The sequence below is a fragment of the Taudactylus pleione genome, unplaced genomic scaffold (assembly GCF_031769625.1).
Source record: "Taudactylus pleione unplaced genomic scaffold, aTauple2 ptg000016l, whole genome shotgun sequence".
NCBI classification, from domain to species: Eukaryota; Metazoa; Chordata; class Amphibia; order Anura; family Myobatrachidae; genus Taudactylus; species Taudactylus pleione.
In genome coordinates, this window is record NW_028284418.1 from 12,379,971 (window position 1) to 12,399,060 (window position 19,090).

Genomic DNA, 19,090 nt, shown 5'->3' on the forward strand with positions numbered 1-19,090 from the left:
TTCAGGAGAGAACTCCAGCCTACGGCTAGCGCGGCGCTGCAGAGAAGAGCCGGGCGCCCGCTGGTAATAAAATCTCAGCGGGCGCCCGCCTTAGAGTCTCCCTGCGGCGCCGGGCTGGAGGTCACTGACGCTGGGTGCAGCGGCGCACACGTGGTGCACGAGCACCTCCAGCCCCACCTAGTTGCGGCCCTGGTATGGAGGCGTGTTGCCTCTACCATCTACTTCAATTTATAGTAAAAGTCTTCGGTGGGTGTCTGAATGTGTATCTAGCTGCACTCCAGGTTTGGACTTTGATGTAACATTATCTCCTTAGAAATGTCCAGGTACTTTTTGAAATTTGCCTCTCATCGAGGTGCACTTCTAGTTTGTGGAATTTGCTCCCGAATGCAGAGAAGAGGCATGGCCCATGATGGGAGCTCAGTGGAATATGTCAGCGTACTGGCGCAGCACAAAGGCATTTCCTGGTGCGCTTCCTAAATGAGATCTGCTTTCTTTAAAATAACTAAAATAACTAGGTTTTGAGGATACTTTAGCTTCAATTTAGTAACACTCAGATATCGCATCTCTGTAAGGTTAGGGGTTAAATATAGAGTATTATGATGCTTGATCTGTGCTGTTATCTACTTGTCATTCTCTGCATCTATAAGGGTTTCCTGTTTGAAATGAGAAATACACTGGAATCTTATTCGGAACAGAGTAGAGGAAGTAATGAGAGCAGGAAGCAGGGGGGCGGAAATTCTCCCAAAACATAAAGACCCATATGTATAACATTCCCCTCCCTCTTCTTGATTCCCACAGACATCACAAGGTTTAGATATTTCATGTCACGAGGGGGAAGGGAGGCTAAAACAAGGTCACAGGACCAAATCCTTAAACTGAAGCAGCAAAAATCTGAAAACAGAAAAAAAGAGTCAAGGAACGAGGGAAGTGGTTAATTGTGTACAACATGCTAGCTATCAAGCAGAATTAGTTTTCCCATAACCTTAAAGAAAGACACTAGTAAGAAAATAAAAGCTTACCGTATATGTAAATGTGCTCTTTTTTTTTATTAGAAAGGCCTTGGAATACTTTGCAACTCATCGGTAGTTATGAGATGAGAATTGAATTTAAAAAATAAAAAATTCCCAACTTCTGTTTGCCAGCTGGTGAAGGGACCTCCAAAAGTGGAAATATGATTGGTGCTGCCGGGCTGCCCAATCAGCAGTGATCAGCTGCATAGCAGACACGGGGGGGAGTATACAAGGATGTAGAGGGGTCGGGAGGTCCCTCTGATATTGTCGGCTGCTGGAAGATAATCTTCCAGCAGCCGCTCACTGAGTGTTGCTGACCATGTTAGGGAAAGGCCAGCCTAGTGTTGTAGCATCTTATGCAGCTACGCCAGGCAAGTGGTTAAATCACATGATCTGCTGTAACACAACAGCAAATCAGACATTAGCTTTTAGCAGTCAAGTGTAATCGCACTGATGAGAGCTAATATCTGATTTGTTGCTATAGTTACAGCACTTTTGCACACTTGCTTCTTGCACTACTTTACTGGCTCCCCATCCCCTCATTATGGGAATTGCGTCAGCCTCTAGTGGCAAGAGGTACCTGGGTATGTAGACAAATCTGTCTCCAGTGGTAACTGGCACCTGGGCATGTGGAGGAGCTTGACTCTAATAGTGAGGGGTACCTGGGTATTTAAAAAACTTGCCTTTAGTGGAGAGGGATACTTGGGCATTTGGAGGAGTCTGCCTTTCGTATTGAGGCATGTGCTGTCTATTGAAAATAGAAAACTATGGCCTTGATGCCCTCTGCTGGCACAAGCTTGTATTGGTGCCTTTGTATAGCCACTAACCTGGTCGTGGTGGAGGGATCCCTCAACAGCAGCGACTACGGACAAGTTCAACGGCCCAAGAAAGGACCGTTCTCTTACAGTCACCTAGCTTGGCTCATCTATGTCATAAACATTCACCCCAAAACTGGCACTGATACTCTGCTCCCCCCATTGATTTAGTAGCTCATCATAAGCTGATGGGTATTCCTCTCGATTGCCAATCTCGCTATCCAAGGGGCCTCCATTTCCTGGCTTGACAGGAGCCGCTTAGGTCGCAGTCATTAACTGGGAGATGGTGCGTGCAGTTCCCTGCTGTTGACAACACCGGGGGGCGGATCTGTGATGTCAAGGGAAGACCAGGAGGAACAGGACAGATAGTAGGAGCGCAGGCTGCAGCGTGGACAGCAGCGATATTGGAAACTCAGGAGAGTATTCATGAAAGCTTAGAGAGAGAGAAAATTGTGAGAGATAAAGGGCCTCCATTTGTCAATGAGTTTATCATTCACTAAGAGTGATAAAATTCATTGGGCTCGATTCTATTCAGCGCGATGTAAATCGCTCCGAGAGTGAGCTCCCGGAGCTATTCAATACACCGCGCTGACAAGTCCGACTAATGATTTCTTCTCTCATCCCTCCGGGGATGGATGAGAGAAGAAATCCGACAAAAGTCTCGGCGCGAGTCTGTTTTCTGCCCTTAGCGCCGGGAAAACAGCCTCGCGCCGGGAAGTTAGGTCGGGGAATGCCCGTTATCGCGCCTAAACACCCTGTTTAAGGCGCGATAACGAGCCTTCCCCGACCTAACAGCGCGATGAATTGAATAGCTCTGGGAGCTATCTCCGGCGCTATTTACATCACGCTGAATTGAATCGTGCCCATTGTGTATGATAAATGGTGCTCCAGCCAATCATCTCCCAAATGTTATTTTTCAAACAGATGACAGTTGGGAGCTGATTTCTGGAGCACCATTTATCATACACAACGAGTTTTATCACACGTTGTAAATTATGAAACTCGTTGATAAATGAGGCCCAAAGTACCATCCAATCTGCTCCTAATTGTCACTTTACAGGCTGTGTTTGAAAAATACAGGAGTTGTTTGGTATTTTATCTCTCACAATTTTATCTCTCTCCTAGCTTTCATGAATACCGGTTATACCCCGCTATGCGAGGTATTACGTTCTACACCATGCATAGCGCTATGTCAATAAACAGGCACACCTCTGCAGCTGCTCAGGAGCAGGTCACATGAGCAGTGTCAGGTGATCAGACATGTGACAGTTGGAGGAAATGTAAATTGGGCAGGGCTGAGCCGAGGTAATGGCCATGGAGAGCTGAGCTGTGCTGTGACGAGGCAAATTTTTGGCCAGTCCCCCTCCGTGGCTGACAGTGGAGGAGGCAGGACCTGGAGGTGCGCTTCCCCTAAGCTGGGTAGAGCCAGAGGTGGACTTGAGAGACTGCGCTGAGAGGAGGAACCTGACAGAGAGCAGAGCTGGGGGAGTCCCTGTGAGCCTGCGAGGAGGGCAGGTATATGGGGCATCAGGGTGTAGTCACCACGTAATCCAGCACCTGTCACATTCACAGCTCCTCACAATCCGGACACAGTGTATAGAGAAAGCTATTACAGGGACAGTGCAGAACCAGTCACCTCCACAGGCACCTCTTACTCATGAAAGGGTGATAATAAATAGAAAGAGACAGAAGATACAGTATGCAGATCTAAGTACCCAACCTGGACATAATGCAGGTAGCAGCTACTCAGTGTGTATATAAGTTCGCTGCCTAAGTACTATACTCCATGTGTATAGAATATAGCTAGGCTCCCATAGACTAATCTGCTCAATTCATAACCATTACAACCTATATATCAGCCAATTAACCAGCTGGAGCTGGCAGATACAGTACTAATAAATAAACTTAATGTGCATCGTCAATGTTGCAACATAGTTAAAACTCTGGGGATATTGAGATTTGGGACTTGATACTGCCAATATAAGATTTAAGGTATAGTAATAGCCAGGATTCATATTGTTGAAAAGTATATAATACTCTAACCTATAGTTGTAAGTTTATTTCTGGAATCATAGACAGAATTTATGCTTATTAAAATCTTAGATGTTGTTTTGTGCATATACAATGTGTGTGTGTGTGTGTGTGTGTGTGTGTGTGTGTGTGTGTGTGTGTGTGTGTGTGTGTGTGTGTGTGTATATATTGGTCACTGAGCCCTGTAGTGTCACATGCACCCATGGCTGTTGGCTGAGCGTGGAGGGTTCCTTCTTAAGGTGCGTACACACTGGGCGATTAAAGTGGACGACTGAACGATATCGTTATCGTTCAGTCGTCCACTTTATCGTCCATTTTTAACACAAAAACGGTGAACGATAACGACGACGCGCGTTCCCGCAGGTCGTTCGTCATCATCGTTCATCGGGTTAACATGCAGGCCAACCTGATGATGTCGTCAGGTTGCTGCATGTTGGGGAATGGGGAAAGAGAGCCCGGCGCTGAACGATATCATTAATGATATCGTTCAGCGGGTGTGCTCAATGTCATGAACGACATTGAGCACAGCCTGCCGGGGACACACTAGACGATATTGCTCAGGGAGCATATCGTCTAGTGTGTATGCACCATTATAGCCCTTTAACACTAAACTTCTGACCAGGAATATTGGTGAGGCAATTCAGGACCTGGCTTGGTGTAAACCTGGATTATGAATCCTGGGACATCGACGCTAGTCGCAACCATGGTCTAACTCGGGACCAACCCGCATAAGCTGCAGTCTGAAAGGAGGGACCCGGGTTATTCGACACAGATTGGCTATGGATGCAGAGACCCACCTTGAGGGAGTAACATGCACGCAGACACTGTTGCAGTGTGAAAAGGGACAATGTGCAGTGTAAAAGGGTTTTCAGCAGCTGTGACACAGGTTGGACAGGTTTTTGGTGTGAAAGGGGTATTAAAGATCAGGTCTTGTAGTGGGGGCCCTTAGGCTGCAGCCTACTCAGACTGCCCTTAAATCCGGCCCTGCACGTTGCGGGCTAGTAGTATAAAAACACTTACAGCTCCAAGGCAGTCTTTTGGTGTGTTTACGAATGATTATCACACATACAGACCAATTGTGTTTTATTTTCCAACCACTTTTTCTGCTATGAGTCTCTCATTTTCCAGAGAGGATTATTATCAGGGATTGCAGTTGTTTTCACCGTGACCCTATAACATGGGTTTTGCTTAAGAAAAAAAAAAAATTGCTTGGCTTAATCATCAAAATATCTGCACTTTATATAATTCACAGGCTATTCCATTTGAACCATAATGTTATTTCAATCCAGTTGCCTTTTATTGACTGTGATATCATATTGTCTGGACACCTTAAGTCATTGTAAATGAACTCTGCTGGAATAATGCTGACACAATTCAAAGAGCTTAAATGATAAAGCACAGCACGTCTAATAGCTTTATATGACATAACTGTCAAATCCTCAGTCTGCAGTCTAAAAAAACCAGCATATACTATGCATCCTTTTTTTTACTGCCATTTAAAATTGGACGTCAATACCCATCGCATTTCAAGCCTCTATGAGGCAGCAGATCCGACTGCAAACCTGTCGTATGATCAGTGTAGGCTTTTTAGCTTAAAATGTGTATAAGTGGTTAAAAATGGAGAACGAAAACCTTTAGGAAATGCCTTTAGGAAATGGTTTGTTTGCAAAACAGACAAATCAACGAAAATGCCAGCCCTGATCTTTAGTAAATATACCCCACAGTCTTTGATCTTTTTATTCTCACAAGTGGCTTTACTTTCTCTTTTATATAGCATTATGTATACAGCTTATCAAACTGCTCAGCATCATATATTCACATCACTGACTACCTGATAAACTAAAGTAGATTCAGATTGTTTTCTACTCCATGATTTAAGATGAAAATACTTCAAATTATAATAGAGAGAGACAGCATATTTGGCATCAACTCCAGACAGTAATCTCATTTACAATTAGTAATGCAAACCACAGAAAACATTCATTGCAAATACAGAGTGTGCATAAATATCCCTTACCTTACAGGCCTGAAGATTATTAAAAGTATCTGTACTCTATTTATTTGACTATCTTAAAGACTCACTAACCCCATTTGAAAGAAAAATATGTATATAAGATTCCTCAAATGGAGTAATAAAAAACATATGCAATTTACTTAGTGCTGTAAAACTATTCCTGTATTTGTTCTTCAGTGTTCTCCCCCCAAAAAAATTCCAACCGGGTGGCATCAAGAAGTATCCGGGTGTGGGCCTTCGCAAGAATAAAATGTTTTAAACCTTATTTAAACTTGAAATAATTTTTTTTTTTATTAATTCTCCTCTTCTTATTAGAGGCCCAGTCATCTGATTATGATAAAGCTGCAAAGTCTGTAGGATCTGGTCCTTTTTATACAGCTCCCAGATACTGGGGGTCATTCTGACCCACTCGCGAGCGGCAGTACGCTCGCAAGTGGGTCGATGTTCCCCACTGCGCATGCGCACGACGGAGGGAGCTCCGTCGTGCGCATGCGCGTGACCCGGCGAGCGACGGGCTTTCCATCGCTCGGGGTCTCGCACCAAAGGGGGCGTGCTGTCGATGTTGATTGACAGCACGCCCCCTTTGGTTGGGCGTGCCGGGGGCGTACCTGCCAGACGGAGGCGTTCCCATGGGAACGCCTACCGTCTGAAGCCGGCCCCACTGACATCACTAGTGATGTCAGTGGGAGTGATTTTGGCTCTGATAGAGCCAAAATCACTCCTGGCCTTGCGGCTGGGAAACCCGAACGCTGGGTTTCCCTCGCAAGTCCGATGGTTGCGATGGTCAAGACCATCGCGACCATCTTTTTGCATGCTCGTATATGCTGTGGGTGGTGACCCACAGCTATACGAGCGTCCAGGAGGACGCTCCATTTTAATGGAGGAGGGCCCTGATTCAGAGCGAGCGCTCTGGTCAGAGCGTCCGGCTCTGAATCAGGGCCACTGTCCCTACTTGTAGGCTCCCAAAGTGCCGGTTGGTGCACCCACAAAAAACAGCCTGGGGAGAACACTGTTCTTACTTTCCTAGATCTTTTCAGAACTCGCTCTATTAGTTCCCACAAATAAAGCATTTTTCTACTTCAGGGTCCATAGGGTATCCACAGGATACCTTGGGGGTATAGGTGTGACGTCAGTCATCGGGCACCAAAGAGTTAAGCTTTCAGCCTCCCAGGATGCACTAGGTCCCCCTCCTATACCCCGCCCTCGAGCCAAGGCACCTCAGTTTAGTTTGGTGCCCGGCCGGAGTCGGGTGCACCTGTCGGAGTGGGGGCTAGAAGAGCCCCTGAAGCTTTCTTCTATGCAGCTGTGGCTGCACATCTGGATGTACAGCATGGACAGTCAGTCCTGACGTCCATGCTGTCTTCCCTACACCCCTGCCGATACCAGAACGCCGGTACCGATCCGGGGATGCTGGTGAGCATCTGGGGTCACAGCTAGCGGTGACCCCAGATGTTCCGGACCATGGCCGGATTCAAGGGGGACAAAGGTAAGCAGCGGGGTCCCGCGGTGGGTCCCCGCTGATCACATGGTCCTGAGTCCCCAGGCAGGGGGCTCCCTGGGGACTGGCTGCAGCGTGGAGCCAGGCGACCAACCTGCGCTTCCACTACCCCCTGGGACAGCGGACCGCAGCAGAGCGGTAGCGCTGCGGCGTCCCAGGGGTTAAATGCATGCCAGGGGAGCGCGCCTTCCCTGTCTCACAGCCGGTGCCTCCCCCGCTGCACACAGCCCTCTCTGCACGCTGCCGACTGGTCCTGCGGCAGCGCTCCTCCCCCAGGCCAGCCTCCTCTCTGCTCCTCGGCGGCCATCTTCCTCTGAACGCATGGTGAACGCTGCTGGAAGCCTGGACGGAAGCATCGTGGTCTGGGTCCCCCCGCATACCTCTCCTCCGATTTGGGTCAGGTCTGTGTATGCTGCGCTGTGTTCTACCAGGCTCTGTGTCTGCGTAGTTGATTGATCAGTGCTGTTAGTGCAGGAATTGATATTTCTTTGCATTGTATGTGACTGTGCTAGCGCTGCTGCCTGTAACTTCTCTTCTAAACTGTCAGCTTTATTACTATCCCTGTTCTTTCTGCTAAGCCCTTGCGGTGCGGTGCTGCAGGGTGGTCTCTCGCCTATTTGATATATAATTGGTGAGAGGGGTCACATACTTGGTGCCATCATGTCTGAAAGTGATTTTCCTCTCCGGCTACAGTGTACTACGTGTAAGTACCGTTAGCGGAGGGGGAGGGTAGCGCGGAGGGCCTCTGCCGGCAGTGTTTGTCCATGGCGCGGCCTCTTACGGTTACAGCACCGGTACAGGAGCCACCCTGGGCTTGTTTCGCTCAGGCGCTTACAACCTTAGTGGGCCAGTTAGCTCCGCAACCCGCGTTTACACCGATGGGTTTGTCCCAGCAGTCAGTGGTGTCGTCACCCATGCAGGGTTTCCCACGACAATTGGTGGTACCCCACAGTCTCCGTATTTCCCCGCTCCCGGTTTCTCAGGAGCCGGCGTGGGTTAACTCCCTGACGAGTTCTGTACAGCACTTGTCGGATGTGTTGCAAGGGGGAGTCTGTGATCCGACCACATAAACGGCCGGTGGCGTCTCTGTCGGCTCCTTATGAGGATGACGAGGGGACATCTGATGATGGGGAAATTCTGGATCCTTACGATCAGGAACCTCTCCATACTAAGGACGCTGACGCTAAGTCTAAGGTATATATTCCTAGACTTATTCGGGCGGTCCGCACAGCCTTGGTGATTGAGGACGAAGTTCCCCCAGCGGCTAAATCTAAGTACACCTTTTTTAAAGATGTGAAGGGCGATGCCACAGTCTTTCCTCTTTCAGGTCAGTTAGTGGACCATTTAGAGGAGGCGTGGAAACAGCCTGGCAAAAGATACCAGCCGCAGAGGCATCTGGCGGTGGCTTATCCGTTCGCGGATAATTATTTTGCAAAGTGAGAATCCCCTCCACAGGTGGATTCTCATGTGACCCGTCTTGTCCGTAGTGCCACATTGCCGATGCCATCCATGTCCTCCCTTAAGGATGCTACGGACCGCAAGGTGGACATCTGCCTGAAGTCCGCTTATTCCCTTGCGGGGGGGGCAGCACGACCGGCTATGGCCATTTGCTGGGTTGCCAGAGCGATGGAGCGCTGGGCGGATTCATTAGAGGCATCTTTTGATTCCGACTGTCCGGCCGAACAGGCGGAGTTGATAGGTAATCTCCGTGATTCGGCCACTTATATCAACGAGGCGGCCTTAGACATTAGTACTCTGGTGTCTAGAATTTCTTCAGCAGCGGTGGCTGCTCGTCACACCTTGTGGCTGCGATCCTGGAAGGCGTACGCAGATTCCAAAAGGGGTCTGGAGGCGTTGCCATTTACCGGAGAAGTTCTCTTCGGTCCGGATCTGGATAAGATTGTGGCCACGCTGGCGGCAGCCAAATCGGCTTGTCTCCCGTCGGCCGCTGCTCCTTCTGGTTCTGGACCATCGTCCTTTCGGTCATCTAGGGCCCAGGGCAGGCCCAAACCACAGTCTTTTCCTCGACAGGCTGGCCCTAAGGAATCGGCCAAGCCCCGGAAGCAGGCATGGAGTACCAGACGTCCGGCTCCCAAGCCAGATGACAAGCCTGCGGCCTGACGGTCCTGGCCTCCCTTTGGGGGATCCCAAAGTGGGAGGCCGCCTGCTGCAGTTCGTCCAGTGTTGGTCGGTCACTACGACAGACACTTGGGTTCTCGAGGTGGTTTCCCACGGGTACGCCCTCTCCTTCCGGCACAGACCCCCGGCTCGATTCTTCACCACGGGTCTACCATCAGACCGGAACAAGGCTACGGAGCTGCGGAAGGTATTGCACACTATGCTCCAGGCTGGAGTTATAGTGCCTGTTCCATTCTCCCAGAGGGGCCAGGGTTTCTATTCAAATCTTTTTTTGGTTCAGAAACCCAATGGGTCGTATCGTCCGATTCTCAACCTCAAAGCTCTCAACAGGTCTTTGCGGGTACCGAAGTTTCGGATGGAGACCCTACGGTCCATCATTCTGGCGCTGGAACCTGGGGACTACATGGTGTCATTGGACATTCAGGACGCTTACCTGCATGTCCCTATTCTTTTGCGCCATCAACAGTTCCTCAGGTTTGCAATCCGCAGCGACCACTTCCAGGGACTAGATCATGGGCTTCGCCTTGCTTCTTTGAAGGTACAGGTTTCGGCCCTGTCTGTCTGGTTTTACCGTAGGATTGCTACAATCCCGGATGTGCGCACCTTTATGCAAGGTGTTCTCCGCATTCAGCCGCCCTTTGTTCCACCTGTGGCGCCTTGGGATTTGGCTGTGGTCCTGAGGGCTCTCCAAGGACCGCCGTTTGAACCACTGGGCTCAGTGGATCTTAAATGGCTGACAGCTAAGACTGTTTTCCTTCTGGCTATTGCTTCGGCCAGACGTGTTTCTGATTTAGGGGCTCTTTCTTGTAGACCCCCTTTCTTGGTTTTTCATGGGAACAGGGCAGTGCTCCGCACTCTGCCCGAGTTTCTTCCCAAAGTTGTTTCCCAGTTTCATGTTAACGAGGAAATCGTTGTTCCGGCCTTTAACTCACCGGGTCTTTCCGTGGGTGAGGCCTCTTTGGATGTTGTGCGGGCCGTAAGGACTTATGTTGACCGCACTTCTTCGTTTAGGAAGTCGGACGCTTTGTTTGTCCTCTATGGCTTCCGTAAAAAGGGTTGGCCTGCCTCAAAGCAAACTTTGGCAGCATGGATCCGTATGGCTATTTCTGAAGCTTATCTTCATGAAGGCCTACCGGTTCCTCCTTCTCTCAAGGCTCATTCCACTAGGTCTGTGGGTCCTTCGTGGGCAGCTCGACGTGGTGCCTCTGCAGTCCAGATCTGCAAGGCTGCTACGTGGTCCTCTGTCCATACCTTTGTGAGGTATTACAGGTTTGACACCTTCGCCTCTCAGGATGCTTCCTTCGGGTGGCGGATTCTCCTTTCTGCACAGGAGCGTCCCCACCCTTAAAGGATACTGCTTTGGGACATCCCCAAGGTATCCTGTGTATACCCTATTGACCCTGAAGTAGAAAATATGAGATATGGTAAGAACTTACCCTTGTTATCTCTATTTCTACGAAGTCCATAGGGTTCCACAGGACTCCCGCCCTGTCGCACCTGTGCTGCAGATGGGCTTTGCTCTGGTCACCGGTTTTTCCGTCTCCCTCTGGTGAGAATGTGATTCTTGTGTGTGTCCAGATCTTTTTTCTCTCTCTTCCTTCTCCTCCGGCCTATGGCTTGGTAACTAACTGAGGTGCCTTGGCTCGGGGGCGGGGTATAGGAGGGGGACCTAGTGCATCCTGGAAGCTTAACTCTTTGGTGCCCAATGACTGACGTCACACCTATACCCCCAAGGTATCCTGTGGAACCCTATGGACTTCGTAGAAATAGAGATAACAAGGGTAAGTTCTTATCATATCTCATATTATTTTTCTCTCGTAATATGTGTTTGGGGTTTTGTACCCTTTCTTGGTTGTGGTTAACTTTGCAGCATTACTTCCTGTTAAAAATGATTTATGCATAATTCGCTTTCCTTTAATTGTTGGGATACAGATATTTGTGCAGGGGTCTTGGGGACATTGTGGTTTGGGAGATCCCTTTTGTTTTCTCCACCTCAATTGATAATGCATTAACACAAAATACATATTTGTTATTTCCAACTCAAGCTGCATAAGGATGTTTCAAATGGATTACATAAATACATGGCATAGTAAAGAGCTTGGTTTAGGGTGTTAGGACTGGGGTTTGGGCTGTGATTATTAGGTTTAAGACTAAAAATAGAATGAATTAAAGATTACCCGTCATCTGCATACAGTGCCTACAGCTGTTTTGAGCTCTGAACAAATATTTGTAAGTATGGAGCCAATCATGTCCCTATAAAACTATGATATCACTACACTTATACTTTCACGTACTAGAAATTATGTGAATGAATTTTGACAAGGAACGAAAACAAAAAGAAAGAAAAAAACTATTTTTGGGGGCACTCTTAATAATTATTAAATATACAGATGGGTTCACGTACATCTAGCCTCCTGACGCGTTAAACAGCCCTTCTAGTAGCACAATGCTGTGGCGAGCATATTTTTACCTTCGACTGCGTCTTATTCACACAACGATGCGAAAAGATAGCACAAGCAGCTTCTGCTGATTAAAATGATATGCAGCATGCCTATATTTTGTGTGCAACTGCGGGTGTATCTACATGCGAAACGCTACGTTAGTGTTACAGCCACTGACAGTGTAACTTAGCATTTAGCATGCAGATACACCCGCAGACGCACACAGCACCTAGGCATACTGCATATCGTTTCAATCAGCAGAAGCTGCATGTGCTATCTATTCCCATCATTGCGCGAATGAGACGCATTTGAAGGTAAAACCACGCACAAGAAGACGCTCAGCACTACGAGTCGCACTGAGCTCCCGCGTTGTGTGGCGCAATTTGTAGCGCACGGAGGATAGATGTATGTGGGCACATCTGTACATTAAAAATAAATAGTAATATATTATAATTTCTTTGGTGATTAGAAGGGCACACAGAGAGGGGATGCAGTCATGTTGCGGCCGCCGATCACAATCGGGACTGCAGAATGCCGGCTAGGGATTATGGATAGGCGTCGAAATACCGACGCTGGAATCCAGAACGACTCGGGACCGAACGAGGTAAGTACGGTCCGTGCGTCCTCATAGTCGCGGGGGGGGGGGGGGAGGGTTAGGTTTAGGGCACCCCCGGGAGGGTAGGCTAGGGGAAGGGGGGGTTAGGGTTAGGCACTAAGGTTTAGGGTGCAGGGAGGGGGGTTAGGTTTAGGCAACCCAAGGGGTGAGGTTAGGGTGAGGCACTAAGGGGGAGGTTAGGTTTAGGCACCCCTAAAGGAGGGTTAGGGGGGGCAGAGGGGAGGGTTAGGTAGTTAACTTACCTCAGTTGAGATCTTGTACATTTGGCCTGCCGGCATCAGTATTTCATCCGCCGGGTTTACGTCCGGCGGTATAACTTACCGATTCCCACAGAGAGGCCCTATAAGTATTCTCCTTAATATTAAAAAAATTTATAATCAATATAACAGAATTCATAATGAACATAATTCTCCAAAATTAGTCTGTGCTCCAATGCCGGTGTTATCTTGTAGTAATATTAGGCACATGTGTATTAACAAATTTGCTATATACAATATATTGCCATAGGTTACCCGTTTTCTTCCTCAGCATGTAAAAAAATATAGTGGGAAAAATATACATCCAAATGAAAGAGAGCAAGCGACCATGAAGAAAGCTGAAAACAATTGAAAAAAACAGTGAAGAGATCAAATAATTCAGCACCAGTATAATCTGAATCGCCATGTAATACCGACAGACGTGATCCAGACGGTCAGAATCCCAACGCCTGGATCCCCTCAAGGATAACATACCGACACTCGGTGGTCGGTATGCTAACCCTTTCCCTACCCTAACCCTGGCGCCTGGATCTAAACTCCCCTCCTTAGTGCCTATACCTAAGGCGCCCCCCGCACCCTAAACCTAACCCTCCCACCTTAGTGCCTAACCCTCCCCACCACCCCCGGGATGCCGGCGCCGGGATTCTGACTGGCGTCTGTATCCTGGCGCCGGTAAGGTAAGTGTCGGCATCCAGACAGCCGGGATGCCGAACGCATACCATATAATCAATCAGATGATGCAGTTTTGTCAGATCTCACATGGAGTATCATCATGTGCTTTTTTGCATATAATACAGTGTAATATTAATCAGGTCTCAAAAAGATATCTATTTTGCACGTCATGAAAGATCAACATCAGATGATAATACCATCAGCAGCTTGATGCTATTTCTAAGGTAAGCAGCAGTAGTATAATTCCATATAATTAGTGAATTTCAGAAGAACAGAGTATCCTGCTGTCATGTGGACAAAACAACATCAGTAACGATATAGTTTCATATAGTCAAGAACCTGATGCAGTGGCAAGTTTTCATGTCTCAAATATTGACAGTTTTTTCCACCTCGTGGATACAGTAACAGCGGTGACAATATAATTCCATACTGTATAATCAACATCCTATTGCAATGACCGGAATGTAGTGTGTGTGTGTGTGTGTGTGTGTGTTAGCTTATTGAAGAGAGAGATATCTGGTACCTATAGTCCAGTTACCTCTGCTTCCTTCCTGTGTGGAATAAATCCAGTGAACCGGAGGTGAGAGAGTAACTAGTAGGGCAGATGGAAAGAAAAGATTAGAGACACTTCTGCTGTCAGGTCCCGCTTCCTATTCCAACCCTGTTATTCTTGAGACATTGCAGGGAGGTCAGGGGGTGCAGGTCCCAATGGGAGAGCGCTGAAAAAATTGTGTAGCTGGATAGCGCTTGCTGAAGCCCGGTTCCTGTGGTGTGGTGTCTGATGCCAGGACTCATGTGCGCATCACAAGTACCCAGATGTGACGTTTGGCCCAGTGTTGGGCTTGATCACATACAGCCTACTAGAGAGTGTAAACTTGGGAGCAGGATCTTGTCACCTTATCAGTTAATATCCAGTCTTGCAACCTCATTAGTTTTTTTTAAGAGAGTAAACCCTTTTCCCCAAGGGACAGAACAGTAAGAGCTGTATTCATGTAAACATTTCCAGGTTGTAGATTCCTGAGGAAGAGATTGTCCTAAGGCACACATCCACATGCCGACTAGGGAAAGACAGTACAATTATGACATAGTAATCGTACCGTCGTTCCCCATCCCATACAGTGCCTACACTGAACGATTAGTCGTTCAGTGTAGGCACCCTCCATTATCCGCGAACATGGCCAATCTATCATTATCGGCAGATTGCCCGGCATGTTTTGGCGATGATTGATGTCGGAAACGACAAGCCGGAGAGTGCATTGCTGGTCGTTTCCGACATTATAGTACACGATTAATGAGCGATTGCACGATTACGATGTCGTAATCGTGCAATTGCTCATTAAGTTCACACAGTGGATGTGCGCCACTAGACTTGAGATCTGGAAACAATGTTTGGGTACAATTCTTTTATTTTCAGTTATTTCTTCATTCATTCAAAAATAGTTTTTTTGCAGATTAAAACCTCCAAAGCTAAATACTCAGCGATCTGCCGTGTAGCTACCTCTGTTTTGAAATGACTCTGAAAGTGGGCAGTCTTTTGACTTCACTCTTATCATTTGCAATTGGATATAAATAATTGCTAAGTCTTTCTGATGCTAGAAAATTATACATTCTGTATAATGAGTGTAACTTTAGTGCTAACTTTCTCTTTCTCTCCTCCCTCAGTCATTGCTGTTTTGGGCCCTGGTCATCGCCATCTGTGCTTTTCTTAATCTCCTTTTTGTGACTGTCTATCTCATCTGCTTCTGTTGCTGCAAGAAGGAGGATGATACAGAAACTAAGAAAACCGGTTCCTGCTGCGTCACATGGACCGCCACCGTCTCTGGCCTACTTTGCTGGTGAGAGTCTCCACCACACCACACACCGCCATTCTCTAGTATCATTAGCACTACAAAATACTCTTAGATCACTCAGTTAGGATAACATATTGGCTGCTTAAATATTGTGTGGCCAGAGATGACTTAATTCTTGGTTTGAGTTTGTGTAATGTGTTTACATTCCACTGTCACAGGGGAGTTCTAGATTTTAGCCCTCTTTATCTTCTAGGGTGAGGCAATTTGTTTTGTTATACGTGACTACAACAACAGATAAGCTGAGGAATGTGCTTTGAATACAGTTGTATCTATATAGCATTTTGTTTATTATTTTTATTTACAGTAAGGGCAATAAGGATAAATATCTGTCTGGTAGACTAGTTGTCATTAGGTGGAGGTCACTTTTTATGCTGCCCATCCACTAGGCGGTTTTGACAGGCGATTGCACGATAACGATGTCGCCAAATCGTCCGCAAATCGGGCAGTACGTGCCCGCTGGTCGTTTTTAACATATATCATCGCCCGAACATGACTGTCAACCTGACGACCGCCGCCAGGTTGCCATGTTCGGGGTTGATTGATCTGCATGCAATGAACGCTTGAACGTTCAGTGTATGCACTTCGTCCCCGCATCTTGTAGTGGATGGGCAGCATTAGTCTGATCCCAGATAGATAGATCAATCAAAGGTTGCATTATAAATTACATTTATTTATTATCAGTTATTTATATAGCGCACACATGTTCCGCAGCGCTTTACAGAGAATATTTGGCCATTCACATCTGACCCTGCCCCCCTATCATATGTACATACACATACACACTACGGTTAATTTGTGTTTGGAGCCTATTAACCTACCAGTATATTTTTGGAGTGTGGGAGGAAACCGGAGTACCCGGAGGAAACCCACACAAGCACCAGGAGAATATACAAACTCCGCACAGGTAGGGCCGTGGTGGGAATTGAATCTTCAAATCTAGAATTGAATTTGAACAGAAACACTTGTACCTATGGCAAACTTAGCACATGGGAGTTTGCAATAGGTACCAGTACTTCTTGTGACTGTTTTATCTCATCTGTGGTTCAATTGCAGCTCAGTTGTCAATTGTACAACATTAACACTGTGACAGGATGAGCTTACTTTGACAATTTATTGGTGGGTTGGATCTAGAGAACCATTTAGGGGTTCTTCTCCTATCCGTAATCTGCCATCACTGACTAGTCCCTCTGGTGCTGCTTTCTTTCCCACTTGCTGACTGTGTCAATTGACCAACACCATGGATCGCCCAGTTGTAAGAGAATAGTCACTGCTATCAGACTCCATCACCAGCACCTGGAACTGTTTGCTTGTGGGTTATGTGTGCAGCTGCTATGACCACCTCTTTGCTGGTTATTCTGGCTTGGTGCACCTGACTGCTTATTGTGTGTACACACGGTACGATTAAGATGGGATGATATGAACGACAACGATATCGATCATATCGTTATCGTTCATATCGTGCATTTTTCAGTGCCCAACGACCTGCGATGCGCGGGCACGTATGGTCGATATCGACCATCGCCCGTGCATGCAGGCCTACCTGGTCGATATCAACCAGGTTACTATAGGGACCTGCGATCGCGGTTCGCTATTGTCGGTGGTGTGCTGGATGATCGATATCGATCGTCCAGCACACCCGGGAGATCAAACAACGATATTGTTATTGTTGCCAATCGACTCGTGTGTACGCACCATTACTTTGATCAGGACTGCTGAGTAGCGGTCATAGCATTAGCTCTTATCTGTAGGTCCCTGAAGTACGGAAGGTGTAGGCGCCTTGCAGGAATAGAGTAAGATCTTTAGCAATAATGATTATTAGCTCAGAAATATTTCTTACAAGGGCTGTTAGCCATCACACCTACCTTTAAGGTAATCTGTTACACATACCTTCCCTGTTTCTTTAACCAATCCATGCTGATCCAGTTATCTCACACAGACGTTAGCCTGGACCATGTTCTTAATTGTTGTTAATGTTGACTCCCCAATTTTCCCTTTACTTTTTAGTTTAAATGAATTAAAAAAAAAAAAAAAAAAAAAACACAGGTCGGAATAAAAGGACAGACAAAACATGAGTTAGAAATAAAAAACGAAGGAAATAATTTGCAGTGCAGACATTTGGACACTGTTTACTTGTACAGTTAATCATAAAGAAGAGGCTGACTCCTAAGATACAGCAAACAGTGACACTAGACATTTCAAGAATATAACAAGAAACCGTCCCAAAACAACAGCACCCCCACATCACTAACCCCGAAATGCACCCACGTGCCCTTCACTTTGTCCTTGATAATAGCCTCATGTGTTCTCTGATCCCCATTTGTGACATATTATCCACACATGACCTAAAACCATCAGAAACCCTTAGATAACACATGTACTTTGAAACGCTTGCACATGCCACTCATTCTTTCCAACATGACCCGAAGATGTTCACACATGCCACTTACACCTTACACCCATGTCCCTCACACCTGAACTTCATGGTCAACATGTTTTTATCCTCTGAGCAGGGCAAGATTAACAATGGGGCAGGTGGAGCTCCAGCTCCAGGCCTCCCCATCAAAATAGGCCCACAGGATCTGCTGTAGACAGGAAAAATATTTTCTGTTACAGCAGCCTGCCGTCCGACCAAGGCCCATCCGCCCTCGCCTCATCTCCATAGTCCGCAGTTCAATTACTGGCCATACAGCCGACCCGCAGCACAGTGAGATGAAGGCTTCACTAGCCCACTCCCCCACTCCATGTGACGCTATCTGCTGTAAAAGATCCGTCTGCCCTCCCGGTGTGCTCTGCGGTTACTATGGAGCAGGGGAGAAGCACACTATCATGCAGCGCCGGAGGCAGATTTCAACCTCCAATAGGTACCGCCTCACACTGCCCGAACGCAGCATTAATAAATTCTGCACTGCTGAGACAGCGCTGCAGACACCAGCCCACATGCAGCACCTGAACTGCCGAACAGCAGTGACTCTTAATGGTACCAACAACCCCTAGGACCCTCATCTTAACAGCATCAAACCCCGATCTCCCGTTATTGCCATCACCACCTTCCCATTCCCCACACTTACCTGTTCCTGTCTGCTTACCTTTTCTCACCACAACCTACGTTACTGTTGCCTATTCATTGTATTCACACCTTTGACTCCCTGACTGGAATCCAACATCAGTTGCTGCCTAATATATATTATTTTATTATAAATATACAGATGTACCCACATATGTCTATCCTCTGTGCACTACAAGTCACGCAACACATAACGCGGGAGCTTAGTGTGACACAGAAGCCACCGAGCGTCTGCGTCTTTTTACCTTCAAATGCATCTTATTCGCACAACGATGTAAATAGATAGCACAAGCAGCTTCTGCTGATTAAAATATGTGGCATGCCTATCTTCTCTGAGCAACTGCGGGTGTATCTGCATGCGAAATGGTACGTTTCAGTGTCAGCGGCTGTAACGTAGCATTCCGCATGCAAAAACACCGCAGACGCACAGATAACATAGGCATGCCACATATCACAAGCAGCTTCTGCTGATTAAAATGATATCTTTGCATCGTTGTGCTAATAAGACACATTTGAAGGTGAAAAGACGCACTGGTTCCTCCTAGGCTAGGTCTGTCCTGTCTCCCGATGCAAATACATGTCGATTTAGCACAAATGGCGTCATTGACCATCTGGACTTCCCGCTTCACTTGGGAAGTGGGAGGCTGAGGGCGTCTCTGGGAGCCCCCTTAGGAAAGGGCCAC

The 19,090-nt window shown here is 47.2% G+C and overlaps 1 protein-coding gene across 1 annotated transcript in view; it reads left to right on the forward strand.

The window, feature by feature from the left end:
* TTYH2 (tweety family member 2) overlaps positions 1-19,090 on the forward strand; it is a 135,807-nt gene that overhangs the window by 23,452 nt on the left and 93,265 nt on the right. The window contains exon 2 of the mRNA XM_088474603.1: positions 15,156-15,328. Coding sequence (XP_088330729.1) covers positions 15,156-15,328 — 173 coding nt within the window. The remainder of the gene's footprint in view (positions 1-15,155; positions 15,329-19,090) is intronic.